General features: G+C 34.2%; 1 protein-coding gene across 2 annotated transcripts in view; it reads right to left on the bottom strand.

Moving 5' to 3' along the window:
* The window catches only part of Hph (HIF prolyl hydroxylase), a 125008-nt gene that overhangs the window by 53450 nt on the left and 56056 nt on the right, over positions 1-15502 (bottom strand). For both annotated transcript variants that reach the window (XM_090411078.1, XM_090411077.1), the window contains exon 3: positions 9417-9556. In XM_090411078.1, the coding sequence (XP_090267204.1) occupies positions 9417-9556 (140 nt within the window). The remainder of the gene's footprint in view (positions 1-9416; positions 9557-15502) is intronic.

Genomic DNA, 15502 nt, shown 5'->3' with positions numbered 1-15502 from the left:
GTGGTCTTAAGACAGTCAGGAATGGGATCACTGTCATCTGAGAAGACTTGTACAAACAGATTTTTCTCTCTCTCTCTCTGTGTGTGTGTGTGTGTGTGTGCGCGCGTGCGCGTGTGTGTGTGAAATGACCAAAGCATTTAATGAAGGCTGTTCCCAACTGATATCTCACTGAACTATGTGTAGAGAATTGAAGAGTATCAGTACTGGCAGCTGCTAAAGAATGTCCAACACAATATTAAATAAGTTACTAATTCAGTGGCCAGTATATGTATCTTTTTATTATGTCTTCTAGTAGAATCTAGTGTGACCAAGTGCAATGAACTCCTGCTATTATGCTATACATGCCCTGAATTCACTTTGGTATAACAGTATTATACTAAGGAAATTGTATTGATAAGCACAAGTGAAGTATTGCCACTGAAGTTCCATTTATTAGTTTTCCAAATTTTCTCAAATACTTATGTTTGTTAACTCTTTTTAAAGCCTACATTTAAAAATGCACTTATCTATTTAATACTATTTTCTTAGCAAATTGTCATATACTTGCATGTATTCCCATTACATGCAGGTATTTTATCATTTAAATCGACAAAGTAGATTTAAATTATAAAAGTGGAGTGAATTATATGTGACCATATGCTAATGAGGCGTGAATTGGTTGCATATGACTGGCATATTTAAGGAAGAAAAAAATCTGGTATGAATATGAACAGATTCATTACAGACAAATATAAAAATAAATAAGATGAATATCACAAACATGTTTTCAGAAGAATGGAATGAAACTGGCTGCACGTGGCGAATTACACATCCCCCACCGCTGTATTGTGCATTGCAAGTAAAACAAAAGTGTTATTGTAGCAGTAAATAAAGTATGGTGTCCTAACAACCTATTACAATAATGGGCAAGACACCTCTCCGTCTATTCTCTGACCTCAAAAAAGAAAGGAAGGATTTTATAATTTGTAGAGTTTATTTCCAAGAAAAACCTTGTTAATCCTTCAATCTTTGTTTTTGGAAATTATCTAGGGTAAAAAAGTCGAATAATAAATCTTGAAGCTTTATGCAAAATCTGAATATTGAAGATATGGCAGAGACTGTAATACATATGAGGGTGGTCTGAAAAGTTCTCGGTCTCAACCATAGATGGCAACACTATCAGCAAGAGATTTTTTTTTTCTAAGTTGGTAGATCTGTCATAAGCATCCATGTGAAATTGCAAGTCATTCTAATAAGTAGTTTGTTTTAGACAGCTGTATGAAGCAAAAGTGTTGCCTGTATCCCTTGAAATGGATAAAACTGAATATTGTGCAGTTATAAAATTCTTTGTAAAAGAAGGTTTAATGCCAAAAGAAATTCATTCTAAGTTCATAAAAGTCTATGGGCACTCTTCTCCTTTTATTTTCAACAATTAAGAAATGGGCTGTCGAGCTTAAACGTGGCCGTACCAGGCATGAAGATGATCCACGTGAAGGACGTCCAAAATGTGTAACACCAGAAATCATTGGTCCAGTGCATGATACGGGTTTGGATGACCGCAGAGTCAAAGTGTGTGAAATTGCTGAGACTATAGGCATTTAAAAAGAACGTGTAGGATATATTTTGCATGAAGAATTGCATATGAAAAAGCTTTGTGTAAGATGAGTGCTGCATTTGCTCCAAGCAGATCAAAAACACACTCGCATGAAAATCTCTAAACAGTGTTTGGAATGTTTTAACAAGAATAAAACTGATTTTGTATGTCAATTTATTACTATGGGTGAGACTTGGATTCACCATTACACACCAGAATCCAAACAGCAGTCAAAACAGTAGACAGAAGCCGGTTGTTCAGCGCCAAAGAAGACAAAGTCAGTTCCATCGGCAGGAAAGTCATGACATCGGTGTTTTGGGATGCTAAAGGCATTTTGTTTATTAATTATCTTGAAAAGGATAAAACAATAACCAGGGAATATTATTCCGATCTTTTAACCAGACTAGACAAAAAAATTTGTGAGAAAAGATCTGGTTTGCAGAAGATAAAAATCATCGTTCATCATGACAAAGCACCTGCCCACAAAAGTTTTGGAAATGGGAAAAATAATGGGATCTGCACTATGAAATTGTTGGAACATACTCCCTATTCCTCAGATTTGGCTCTCTCTGACTTCTATCTCTTCCCAAAACTGAAGCTCTTCCTTGCTGTTTAACGTTTTTCTTTAAACCAAGAGATGACTGCAGCTGTAGAGAGATATTTTGCAGATCTTAGATCTTACTGAGAACCACTACAGGGACAGGATAATGGTGCTGGAATAAATGTATTAGTCTTAAGGGAGTTTATGTTGAAAAATAAAAATAATTTTGAAATTATAAATTCGTTTTTTGAGTTTAGGCCGAGAACTTTTCATCCCACCCTCGTAAACATATGTGAAACAAGGGTCGTTTAAGGGTTTCAGCTAAATATCTGGCAGGAGCTTTCTGTGTATTCTTTTAAGGGATACAGAGAAATGACTAGGCTCTGACCACATGTCCAATTCCATCTCCAACTTTTGTTAATTCCATCTTCAGTTGATGCTTTATTCTGTTTAAGCCAACAGGTTTAAACCAAAAGATGGTACAACATGAAATGTCATTCAGGCTGAGACATCGCCCAGTTATAAAAAGACACCTGCTGTTCCTGTGGAACTAGGGAAGACATCAATAAGTCAGTTACCGGAACAAATTCCAACTCAACATAAAAATGGGGAAACTGGACAATGAGTGTTATTTGTACTATGGTCTCACAGAACGTTTAATTAGGGAATAGTGGAGAAATTTTGGAATCATCACATAAGGTAGCTGAAATAAAGAAAAATGAAAGGTTAAACATTGTTGGAGATCTAAACATCAGATATGTAGAAATATTTGGGGAAAATTTGGGAAAAAGAGAAAAGATGATAATAATAATGCTAAAGCCTTGGTGGATTTCTGTTTAGCACTCATATGGGATTGTCATTATTAATATCATATTTTGACATCAAGGTGTGAAAAATTCACATGGAGAGAAGACAAGAAATCTTACCAACTTTTGTTAATGTTATTGTTAATGGCAATATATATCCACTGGTTCAGAATACAAGTATACAGGGGATTTGAAATTGAAGGTGATCCCCATTTAGTTTGAACATGATGAAATTGAATATCACATTTAATAGTGTGTAATCAAGTTTTAAAAAACATCAAAGTTGGACAGTCTTCACAAGAAAACTACAGACTCATATATATGAATGCTATGTTCTTTGGCAGTGTCAGTAGTAGTAGTACTACTACTTTCTATCATGATAAAAAAGAAATCTAACTTATGCTTTTTACTCATATGATTCAGTAAATAAATAATTACAGTAGCATAATTGGAGACTCATGCTTCCTAGCAAAGATAAGCACTGTACCCACATACAGTTTCATCAGATAATACTTTTTTTTCCCCTTTCACTGAAGGTCTCCCCAACCCAGTAACTACATCTAACACAAGTTATGTTTATATGCTGGAAAGTTTTTGTTTACAAATCTTCACAGAACTCTAGGGTTCAATGAAATACAGTTGAAGAAACACTTAAAAAACCAAATAAGATATGACAATACTGGGGATGGAGGAGGGGCCCCTGACAGTTCATGACAAGACAAACTTTGAGGAAAACTGTGATAGGTTACTAATAATGTAAATTTTTTTAAAGTATACTATCAAAGGATCCTGTAAATTCTTTGAGGGGACATACTAGGAATTTGATAAAGATATGTCATATTATAGGATTTTGTATTCTCTTTGGTAAATGAAATTAGCTTTATACACGGACTATACTGATGAATGTAGTGGAAATAACAGAAACTGTACCCCACAGTTTAACATTTGCATTCACCACTAGTGTATAAAACACCATAAGGTTCAATAAACTGACTGATAATTACAACTCACAGGCAAATTTTTCTTTTAAAGTACAGCAAACCAATCCCCCCACTCACTTTAATATACATTTATCTTCTTCCTCTTTTCACGAATCTAAGCCAGGTGGCCTGTTTCAGTCTCAGCACAATTTCTTCCATTTGTCTGTAGTTCATCATAATCCTGAATATTCTATCATATGTCAATTGTTCTAGATGTTCTTTCCATTTGTTTCTTAGGCTATGTTTCTATTATTGGTGTTTGGTTTAGCTCTTTAATTATGTCTTCATTTTGAAAGTTTATTTTTCACTTGTTAGACTATAATAAATTTAGTTTAATCCTTTATCCAAGTGTAAGCAAACAAAGTTTGCACCTGAAATTATCTTCAGGACTGGGGTAAGGTAGTAAAACACCGGGCAACTCATAGCAAAGGTGGACCAAGCTAACATCACTCCTATCTCAGTATCTCCTATAATGCAAAACACATCTCCATGCAGATATGTATAATGTCATGCATTAAGGGAAGGAGCCACTACCCAGACTAGTTTCGACCCATACTGAAGTCTCTTCATTGAGAGCCAGGCCCATAAGTGAAGATACCAGGCAGAAGCAGTAGAGAGATCATCTTTACTTACTAACTTACCTTGTTTTGCATTATAGAGGTAAACTTTACCTACTACCTTACCCCAGTCAGTCCTGAATATATTTTCAGGTGCAAACTTTGTTTACTCACACTTGGATAAAGGATTAAACTAAATTCATTATAGTCTAACCAAGTGAAAAATAAACTTTCATCATCTTTCTCTAAATCCAGAGTAATTTAATAAAAAGGTGACAAACCTTTTGGCAACTCCTATAGGTAAAGATGACCTCTCTACTGCTTCTGCCTGGTGTCTCCACTTATGGGCCTGGCTCCCACTGAAGAGACCTCAATAAAGGTCGAATAGGTAGTGGCCCTTCCCTTAATGCATAACATTATACATATCCGCAAGGAGATATGTTTTGCATTATGGGAGATACTGAGATAGGAGTGATGTTAGCTTAGTCCACCTTTGCTACGAGTTGCACTACTGTTAAATTGTCATCATCATCAAATTCCTGCTATGTACCCTCAAGGGGTGTACAGGATATGACAGTACTACATGAAAAAATTACATCATTACTAACTTCCTATCTACAATTTTCCTCCAAAACAGTCCGTTACTTGTCAAGACTCCAACATTATCAGATCTTATATTTCTATCGTCTAAGGCACTTTGTACCGTATCAATCCACTATATCTTGGTCTTCCTCTGGGTCGTTTTCCTGCCAACCTAGCAGAGAACACTTGTTTTGCTAATCTTTCCTCTCCCATTCTATTTAAGTGACCATACCATCTGCGATTAGCTCTGCTAATGCATTCCTGGATGCTGACAATGTCAAGTTCTTTCCTAATATCCTCATTTTTAATATGATATTGCCATTGATGCCATCTGTTCACGCCTCTAATCTTTCTCAGGACTCTCATATCTGCGGTCTCTAGTCTTTGGCCAAGTGTTTTATTTCTGACCCAGCTCTCAGATCCATAAGTTAAAACTGGTTTGAACACTGTCTTGTATACAACTAATTTAGTGTTCCGACTAATTTCTCTCTTATTCCATATGAATTTATTCAATTGACTTCCCACCATACCAGCTTTGCTGATTCTGTTGTCTATTTCTATATTTAATTTACCATATTCAGTAAAAATTGTGCCTAAGTAGCTGAAATGTTTTACTTGTTCCACAGGTTCTCCATTCACAACACAGTTGACATTTTCAATGATTCTGCCTATTTTCATTGTCTTTGTCTTTTTATTTCTGACCTTCATACCATATCTATTACAACAGCTATTCAATTTAGTCAGAGAATCTTGCAGACTTGTAGCGGATTTATTTAGAAGTATAACATCATCCGCATAAAGCAAAGAGCTGATATTAACATCTCCAATTTTGATATCAGGTTTAATACCACTTTCCTTCATAATGTGATCCATATAGATAATGAATAACAGAGGGGATAATGTACATCCTTGTCTCACACCAGATTTAACATTAAACCATCTTCCTGTACTTCCTTCAATTCTAACTGCTGACTTAAAACTCAAATAAAGACTATGTATTGCTTGATATAATGCCCCATTGACACCATATAACTGCAGCGTATTGAATAGCTTCTCTCTTGGCACCTTGTCATATGCCTTTTCCAAATCGACAAAACTCAAATACAGATCTTTGTTATATTCCCATGCTTTCTCAACTATTTGTCGTAAAGTGAAGATCTGATCCTGACAGCCTCTATTTGGCCTGAATCCAGCTTGTTCTTCACCAAGCTTTTCTTCTACAATTCTTCTCAACCGTTTCTCAAGTATACTTGCATAGATCTTGCCAGGAACACTCAGTAGGGAAATACCTCTGTAATTCTCACATTCAGTTTTATTTCCCTTTTTATATATGGGTAATATGAGAGCTCTACTCCAAACATCGGGAATTCGTACCTCTGTCCAGGCTTTCTGAACTATGCAGTGCAACCACTGTAAGACTCTTATACCACCATACTTCAGCATTTCTGGTCGAATATCACCTACTCCTGCTGCCTTTCCACATTTCAAGCCTTTGATGGCTTTTTCTACTTCAAGTATGGATATGTATTCCTGACTGCATGCCTGGTCAGTGTTTTTTTATCACTGTGCTGTCATCACTGCTTGTTTCATTTAGCAGTTTTTCAAAGTAATTACTCCATACTTCAAGGATATCTTTTTCTCACGTTTTCATGTTACCTTTATCATCTCTATCTCCTTTTACAGCACTCTTTCCTCCATTCCTAAGCTTCTTCAACAACCTCCAGAATATTTTCCCACCTTCTTGATATTTATTTTCTATATTCTTGCCAAAGTCCTCCCATGGCTTTTGTTTAGCTAGTTTTACACACTGTTTAGCTTTCTTACATTTGTCTCTGTATTCTGTAAGAGTAAAAGCTGACTTATTTGCCAGGAACTTTTGATATGCTTTCTTCTTTTCCTTCACTGCCTCTTTAACTTCCTGTGTCCACCAGGGAGTTCTGATTTTTTTATCCTTGCACACAACCTCACCACATGCCTCTCTGGCAGAATCAATCAATGTTTTCTTCAGAGTTTGCCACTGAATCTCCAAGGTTTGATTCCTGTTCTCAAACTCTTTCATTTTCTTTTCAATAATCTTTCTGTATTTTAGTCTACAGTTCACATCTGAGAGCTGCTCAACTTTTGTTCACTTTAAAACTTTCTTACATGTTATTCTTTTCAATATGAAATTCAATTTTATCCTGCTCAAGACTAAATAGTGATCACTTCCAATTTCAAATCCTCTGTACACTCTGGTGTCCTGCACCAGGGAGAAAACATCACTATCAACAATAACATAGTCAATGAAACTTTTCTTATTCCTAGCCTCTTCTCTCCATGTGAATTTGTGCACATTTTTATGTTGGAACATGGTGTTAGTAATAACCAGTCCATGTCCCGAGCAGAAATCCAACAAATATTTGCCATTATTATTAGCTTTGCTCTTTTCTCCAAATTTTCCCAAAATATTTTTGTATGTCTCGCAATCATTTCCTACTCTGCTATTTTGATCCCCAACAAGGACCAACTTTACCTTTTTCATTGTGTCAGTTGCTTTTTCTAAATCCTGAAAAAATTCCTCCACTTCTACCTTATTAGACCCTTCTGTGGGACAATAGTCACAAATAAGCTTCATTGTCCAGTTCCCCATTCTCACATTTGCCCGCATTACTCTACTTGAGACTGACTGCCATTCAAGAAGATTAGCCTCGTATTTTGTGTTGAATACTATGGCTACTCCTTCTTTCCCTTGATTGTCATTGCCTGAATATAACATTTTGTATTTATTGCTTAGAAAGATCTCACCAGTTTTGGTCTTTTTTGTTTCAGTCACCGCTATTATGTCAATCTGGTACTTATCTAATTCCTGAGCTAGCTCCATTTCTTTGCCATTCAGGCTTCTTACGTTGATAGTACTGATCTTTAACTCTGGTGATGTTGAGTTGGGGTTTGTTTTCAGATTTGTTCCAGTAGCTGACTTTTCGCTGTTCGCCCTGGTGAAAATAATGGGGGCCTTGTTTAACCGGGCGATGCCCCAGCCGGCATGAAATTTTGTCATGTTGTACCATCATTTTTTATTTTGGTTTAACCAATAAGAATACAATTTGGTCGGCTAAATCCCAAATTGCCATCCCATCATTGTTCGTTCAGCATCCAGATAGATACCCAACAGGGTGCACCACGAGAAGGTGAGGATTGGACATTAGGTCAGAAGCCCTGGTCGGTTCTCTGCATTCCTTTAAAGGCTATGTGGAGGTCTCCTCTCAGTTATACAGCTTTGACCCTTAAGCACCCCTTTGTTGAAGTAATACAAAAGTCATATTTCCATATATGCAGAAGACATACTTCTGTATATGGAAATAAGTCATTAACCTCTATGTACGAGTTATCCTGTCCTGAAAATACTTCAGGCACAAACTTTGTTTGCTTACACTTGGATAAAAGGACTTACCAAGAATATAACTTCTTGGTATCTTTAATTTATAGTATAACCAACTGGAAAAACTTTCAACAAAACAAGTATAGTGGGTTTTTTTCGTGACCAGAAGTTTTAACAATAATATATATATATATATATATATATATATATATATATATATTTTTTTTTACCTTTGGAGTCAACAGTCTTGTTCGAGGGCACATCATCCAAATTAGCTATCTGTGAAAGTTGAAAACTGTCTTGTTTTCTGGCATTTATGACGAATCTGTGAAACTCAATAATTTTATTTTCAAATTTGTCTGGCATATTTTGTGATACTTTTGTTTTGGCATACATGCATAAATCTAAAGCACTATGATGGTAACCCTATAAAATTGATATTTCTTTCTGTTGCCAATAATTTTGCTCATTGAATAATAATTTTTATAGATATGCAGCAACTTGATCTTCTTTGATCCATTATCCAAGTTTTTAATTCATTTTCAATTTCTGGACATTTCTATTAATTTCTGCTCTTGTTTCCTCCAAGTTCATACCAAATTTTTCTGTAGACGGAGGCCCAAAGTGACACTCTGCTTCCCTATTGCCATTTTTTTATTAGTATAAAGATCCCAATCACACCACACTTAAACGCTATGCCTGTGCTTTGTAGAATTTATTGTAGAATTTATGGGTTATAAAAGAAAAATTAAATATAATAATGTATTGATTACTAGCTTAAATGCACGCGATAAGTGATGACACACCATAAGATGCATTCAGATTATAGGACGCATCCTAATTTTCAGATAAAAAGTACGTTTTATAAGGCAAAAAAATACAGTACTTCAAATTTATTAAACATTAATTCAATTAAAACTTCTATAATCTTGGTGTTTATAAATTCATTTCTGTAATAATGTTAAGAATATTAATTATTAAGTACAAAAAGTTCATCTGATAATAAGCAGATACTTAACCTAACATGAAATGCTGGCTGAACTTCGTGTGGATTTCTTCTGTCTGACCAGAAAAATAAAATTCGATCAAATATTGGTTCTATATTGGCAACTTGATTTTGAAAACTTGCTGGAAACATGCGAAGAAGCCCACCATGAACCTGGAAAAGACCATAGAAACATCAATAAACAGAAAAACTATACAAATTTTCTTCTTAGCAAAAATAATTTTAAATTTGTTTTTAAAGTTACTATCTATAATATTAATTGTGAAAGTTATCTTAAATAAACATCACTTGGTAAGCCAGAACATTAATACTTCATGTGTGTTTGTGAAGAGGAGGAATTAGATTCAATCTTCAGCAATTTCGATGAGTGATTGATTTATTGGCATAATAACAGCAAAGGTAATACTGCACCAAAGCAATGGTAACAGCAGTACACAAAGCAATAATAAATAGTAATAAAGCAATAAATTAATAAATATGTTCTGTACATAAAGCAAATTCTAAAAAATTTATAAATTAAGCAATGCAGTATCTACACAAACATAGAATTCGTAATCAAATGTACTTACATAATTTAATTCTCTGTAAAAAGGTAAAAACATTGTGCAATTTGTCTGATTCTGGCAATATCTGCCTGAGTGTATATGGCTCAGCAAGATTAGTAAAGCTTTCAATCCTCTGTTGTGTGAAGTGCTGGTATTTCACCAGAATAAGAAAAATGGTGACGCATGTTGTATTTTTTTTTTACACATATTCAGTAAATAAGAATGTGAGAGATGACTGTGACCTATGCAGAGCCCAGCAAGAACAACTTCCTCTCTTCTATTTGAACACATAATGTTTAATTTCAGGCATAATTTTGTGCAATTTTTTGTCACTGCTTCTTACCATAACCATTGAGTAATTAGCTTTGATCTTATAAGCTGTGTGAAGTCTGTACATAGGAATTGTCAAACAGTACACGGAAAACTTATCTAACAGCTGCAATTGCAATGATCCTGCTTAGTAATGAGAATGTAAATAAACACAGATGAACCAATTAATAATATGGATAACTTCATCAAATTCCTGATAGGGACCCTCAAGAGCATATACAGGATATCATGATAGTAGTATATAAAAGTTTGAATTATTACTAACTTCCTATAGAGTTTACCCCCATATTAATCTATTATCTGTCAGGACTCCTATATCAAATATTAAGATCTAAGATCTTATATTTCACTCCTCTAAGATATTTCAATTTCTGTATCAATCCACATTGATCTTGGTCTTCCTCTGAGTCTTTTTCCTGTCATCATAGCAAATTCCTTAAACAGAATGAAACCACCTTAGATTAACTCTGCTAACACATTCCTGAATGTAAGCATTAAGTTCCTTAAATATCCTCATTTTTAATATGATTCTGCTATTGATGCCAACTTTTCATACTAATTATTCTCAGAACTCTCATATGTGGACTTCAGTTTTGATCAAATGTTTTATTTCTCAGATCAATTAGTTAAAATTTTGAACACTGTCTGGAATACAGCTTGTTTAGTGTTTTGGGTAATTTCTCTCTTATTCCATATAAATTTATCCATATGGATACCTTATGCAAAAAAATCATTTATTAAAAAAATTTAATAAATGATTAAAAAAATTATTTTTTAATCATTTATTAAAAAAATTAATAAATTTTAATAATTTAATACAGGAATACCTCGATTATCGCAGTTATTGTTGCCACGAAAAATATCGCAATAATCGAATCCGCGATAATCGGGATAAATAATGCATGTAAAATGGGTGATCAATGCCAAGGATTTTTCAAATCTATTAATTAAATTTTATATTTTATATATCAAGTAAAAAAGAAATGTGTTAAATGTGACAAGTAAAAAATGAAGGTTCATTAAGAAAAACAAGATTATTCTTTAATCTTTATTTATATATAAGTACATACAATTATTCTTTCTTGGATAAAAATTGGTGTAGAGTTGTCTGGTGGAATTTTTTCTTTCTTTTTTCTTCGTATAAAACTCGGTAGTAACGGATGGAATTTTCAATTTCCTGACGAACTTTCAGTGATCGCTCGAGATTAGGATCGCCGTTCAAGATTTTTTCTTTAAAATTTTCAGCAATTCTAAACATTTCGTCCATTTCTTTGAGGGTAAATTCTTTCGGATGGAATTTTCAATTTCCTGACGAACTTTCAGTGATCGCTCGAGATTAGGATCGCCGTTCAAGATTTTTTCTTTAAAATTTTCAGCAATTCTAAACATTTCGTCCATTTCTTTGAGGGTAAATTCTTTCGGTGCCAAGTCAATCTGTTCGTCATTATCATTGATTTGAGCATTGTAAGCACGTTCTCTCTCGAAGTTAATTAGGTCTTCATCATCCAGCTCCTTATTATGTTACTGAAGCAGGTCCTGAACATCACCTTTTTCAATTTCTTTTAGTCCTAGATCAAAGCCAAGCTCAGTTATGTCATTTTCAAATCCTTTAAAATCATTTGTACAAGGAGGAATGATCTTTTGCCACGCCTTTTGTAGTTAGCCTATTTCTATTTTATTGTAACTAGCCTATAAGCAACGAGTGTTTTAAGTTTACGTTTTCTTTCTTAATCATTATAATTTCTGCATAGTCATATGATATTATAAAAACTTATAAAAATTATTATCAATATTATACGATACAAACTTATAAATACGTGCATTATATATTATAAACTTAAATTTTCATTTAACATCGGTGTGAAATTTATTCATGCATGCATTCCAATTCTCTCGACTGAGTAACACGAGTTCTAAACATATTTAAAACCACTTTAACAGAAAATATAATTCGCAACATTAAATATTGAATTTATCTGAGTAAATAATGAAAACATTTTTATAGTTGTAATAAATTCAGTAAATTTTGTTAAATAATGCAAATAGTAATAACTTACAATGACGTCGCAACAAAATCTACTAAATAGCTGCTATTTAGTAGCATCATAGAGAGTAAAACGTAACAAGGTTTCTACGAGCGTACTGGTAATAAATCTGGCAACCCTGCTGAAAGAAGTAGTGGTAGTCTTGCATGGTCTGCCACTTAAGTAATTTGAGTTGCTGGTGTATAATTCATTTCCAGTAATTGTTAGTTCTTATTAATTATTATTGTTTAATTACCACTGTATATAATTGTGCTTTTTTTTAATTTGTGAAACCTTTTACAATGGCAGCTAGACTAATAAAAAACTAAACTTATCACAGAAAGGAAGTGGAACAAATTTCCAAGATGCCTGGACTGAACAATATGATGTTATTGATAGAGGCGAGAAAGTTCTCTGTAAATTGTGTGGTGAGCTATCTGTGAGTAGAACTTGGAATGTAACAAGACATTTTGAAACTTAGCACAAATGGCTCCTAGAAAAAATTTTAGAAGAAAGAATACATATCCCAATATCTAAAACTGGCAGAATCCTGTTATCCCTCAAAACAGTCAAACTGGCCAAGTAAAGTGAACACTGCTATCCCACCAGCCATTTTAATTAAATTTGTTTCAGGACCTTCAAATTTAGTAGCCGCAAGTTACAATATTTCACATACTATTGTTGAACATGGGAAACCACTTAGTGTTGGTGATTATATTAAAGAAGCTTTCGTAAAGTGCACACCATTTTTATTTGAGGATATTCATAATAAGGAAGCTATTGTAAAGCACATGAAAGAGTTACTATTAAGTAGGAATACTATTAAAGACAGAGTTATATCAACGAATGCTAGTATAGAAAATCAAATACAACAAGGCTTGAACTCATGCCATTGTTTTTCCATTTGTCTCGACGAAACTACAGATATTACGTCATCAGCTCGATTGGCTATTATTATATGTTCACGGTGATTCATTGCACGAGGAATTGATAAAGTTAGAATTTACCTCAAAATACGACAGGTAAAGACATATGCGACTGTGTTGTTAAAGTGTTCCGTGAGAAACTAATAGATTTATCGAAAATATTTTCGATTACAACTGATGGCGTGCCTAATATGGTTGGCCGTAATGTCGGTTTTATCAAAGAATTTACAGAATATGTTGGTCATCCCCTGGTTTGTTTCCATTGTATTATACATCAGGAAACACTGTGTGTGAAATCAGGCTTAAAGGGTTTGGATGATGTGATGAGAATTGTGACAAAGGTAACTAATTTTATTGCTGCCAGGGCTTTTAAACAAACGAGAATTTAATCGACTTTTAAGAGAAGTTGAATCAGTGTACGTCTATTAATATTAATGTACAATAATATTCGATGGTTGAGTCGTGGCCAAGTACGTGAACGGTTTGTTGAATGTTTAAATGAAATTAAATTATATTTAAATACAAAGGGCATGGAGCACGAATTTTCTCAGTTGAACGATTCTGCTTGGCTCAGTAAGCTGATGTTTTTCACAGATTTTTCATTGCACCTGAATGAACTTAATATACAATTGCAAGGTTTCAGAAAATCTGTCGATGTTATATTCAGCACAATCAAAAGCTTTCAGAATAAACTCAAAATATTTCAACGTGATTTAGAAAGTAACAATTTTAAGTATTTCCCAAAAGTGAAAAATTTTTTTAACGAAACCAGCTCCAAAAATCGTGAACAACATATCAACCAATTTATTGAAGTTCTAAAGTCAGTAACTGAGCAGTTTTCTTCTAGACTTAAGCAATTTCGAATGTTAGAACAAACAATCCAATTCATAAAGCATCCTGATGAAACAGAATTCATGTATCTTAAATTCGATGACTTTGAGTATTTGGATTTAAAAGATCTAGAAATGCAGTATGGCCTTGCAGAACATGTAATCTCTAAGAAACACAGTGTCATCGTCGTCATCGAATTCCTGATATGTAACCAAAGTGGGTGTACAACAGGATGATATTATTATTATTAAGAAAACCTCCAGGGAGTCAGGAACTCATCAAGGGAGGCCATACCAGCTCTCATACCTTTCTTGAATTCATTCATACTACTTGCACACAAAACATCCAAAGGCAATCCATTCCAATCAAGACTACTCTATGAGAGAAAAATCTAATCCCCTTCTTGACAGCTTTCATTCTCAACTTCCATGGATGTCCTTGCATCCTTTCTCCACTCTCCATAGAATGAAAAATCACATCTACTGAAATTCTGTATAATCCTTTCAGAAGTTTGTAAGTCTAAATCCCCTATTTCTCCTGTTTGTTAGTGTCTGCAGCCTACAAATTCTCAATTTGTCTTTCATAATCAATATTCCACAATCCCGATATCATTTTTGACACTCTCCTATGCACTCTCTCCACTGTATCACAATCATCATGGAAACCATGAGATCAGAATTGCAAGCAATAGTGCAAGCGAGGTCTTATTAAAGTCTTGTAAAGAGGCAAAATGACTTCTTTATCTTTTCATATCAAGGTTCGTATCAGCACTGCCATTATGCTCTGAGTTATATTTACAATTTTTGCTATATGACCCTTGAACTTCAACTTCCTGTCTACTAAAACTCCAAGATCTGTAGCCTTATCAGTTTCTTCAAGCATAATCCCACCAATATAATATGACATGATATCTAATCACAACAGAGTGCATGACCTTACATTTATTAACATTGAAATGACAGCCATTTTCACATGGCCACAATTCCAGTTTATTCAAATTATTCTGCAAGTACTGCATAGCAGCAGCACTCCTGATTACCCTACCTATTTTGACAACATCAGCAAATAGCTGTACGTTGCATGTCAAACCCTTCCAATGTCATTAACGTATAGATTGAATAACAAAGAACAAAGGACTGATCCTTGAGGCACACCACTGGTTACCTTGAATCTTGCAGATTCGTGCACATCCCATATACAGGGTGTTCGGGATAAATTTGACATATTTATAATTAATTATATTTTTCCGTAAGTTACATGTATTAACACACACTTCTCTTCATTTAAAAGTTTGGACCCTTCTTCATTCATATACAAGATGTCAGAAAGGATGGATAGCTGGAACCCACCTGAATCATGGAAGAGAATAACTTGTATCATGATGATTCGTGCCCGCCATCAAAATAAGGATATTACGACTGCTGCCCAATGCTCCCTGAATAC

This window comes from Typopeltis vanoorti, chromosome 21, assembly GCF_054136105.1.
Source record: "Typopeltis vanoorti isolate ZY-2024b chromosome 21, IOZ_Tvanoo_1.0, whole genome shotgun sequence".
Taxonomy (NCBI): domain Eukaryota; kingdom Metazoa; phylum Arthropoda; class Arachnida; order Uropygi; family Thelyphonidae; genus Typopeltis; species Typopeltis vanoorti.
The sequence above is the reverse complement of the archived record's forward strand: the minus strand, read 5'-3'. Positions and strand labels throughout refer to the sequence as shown.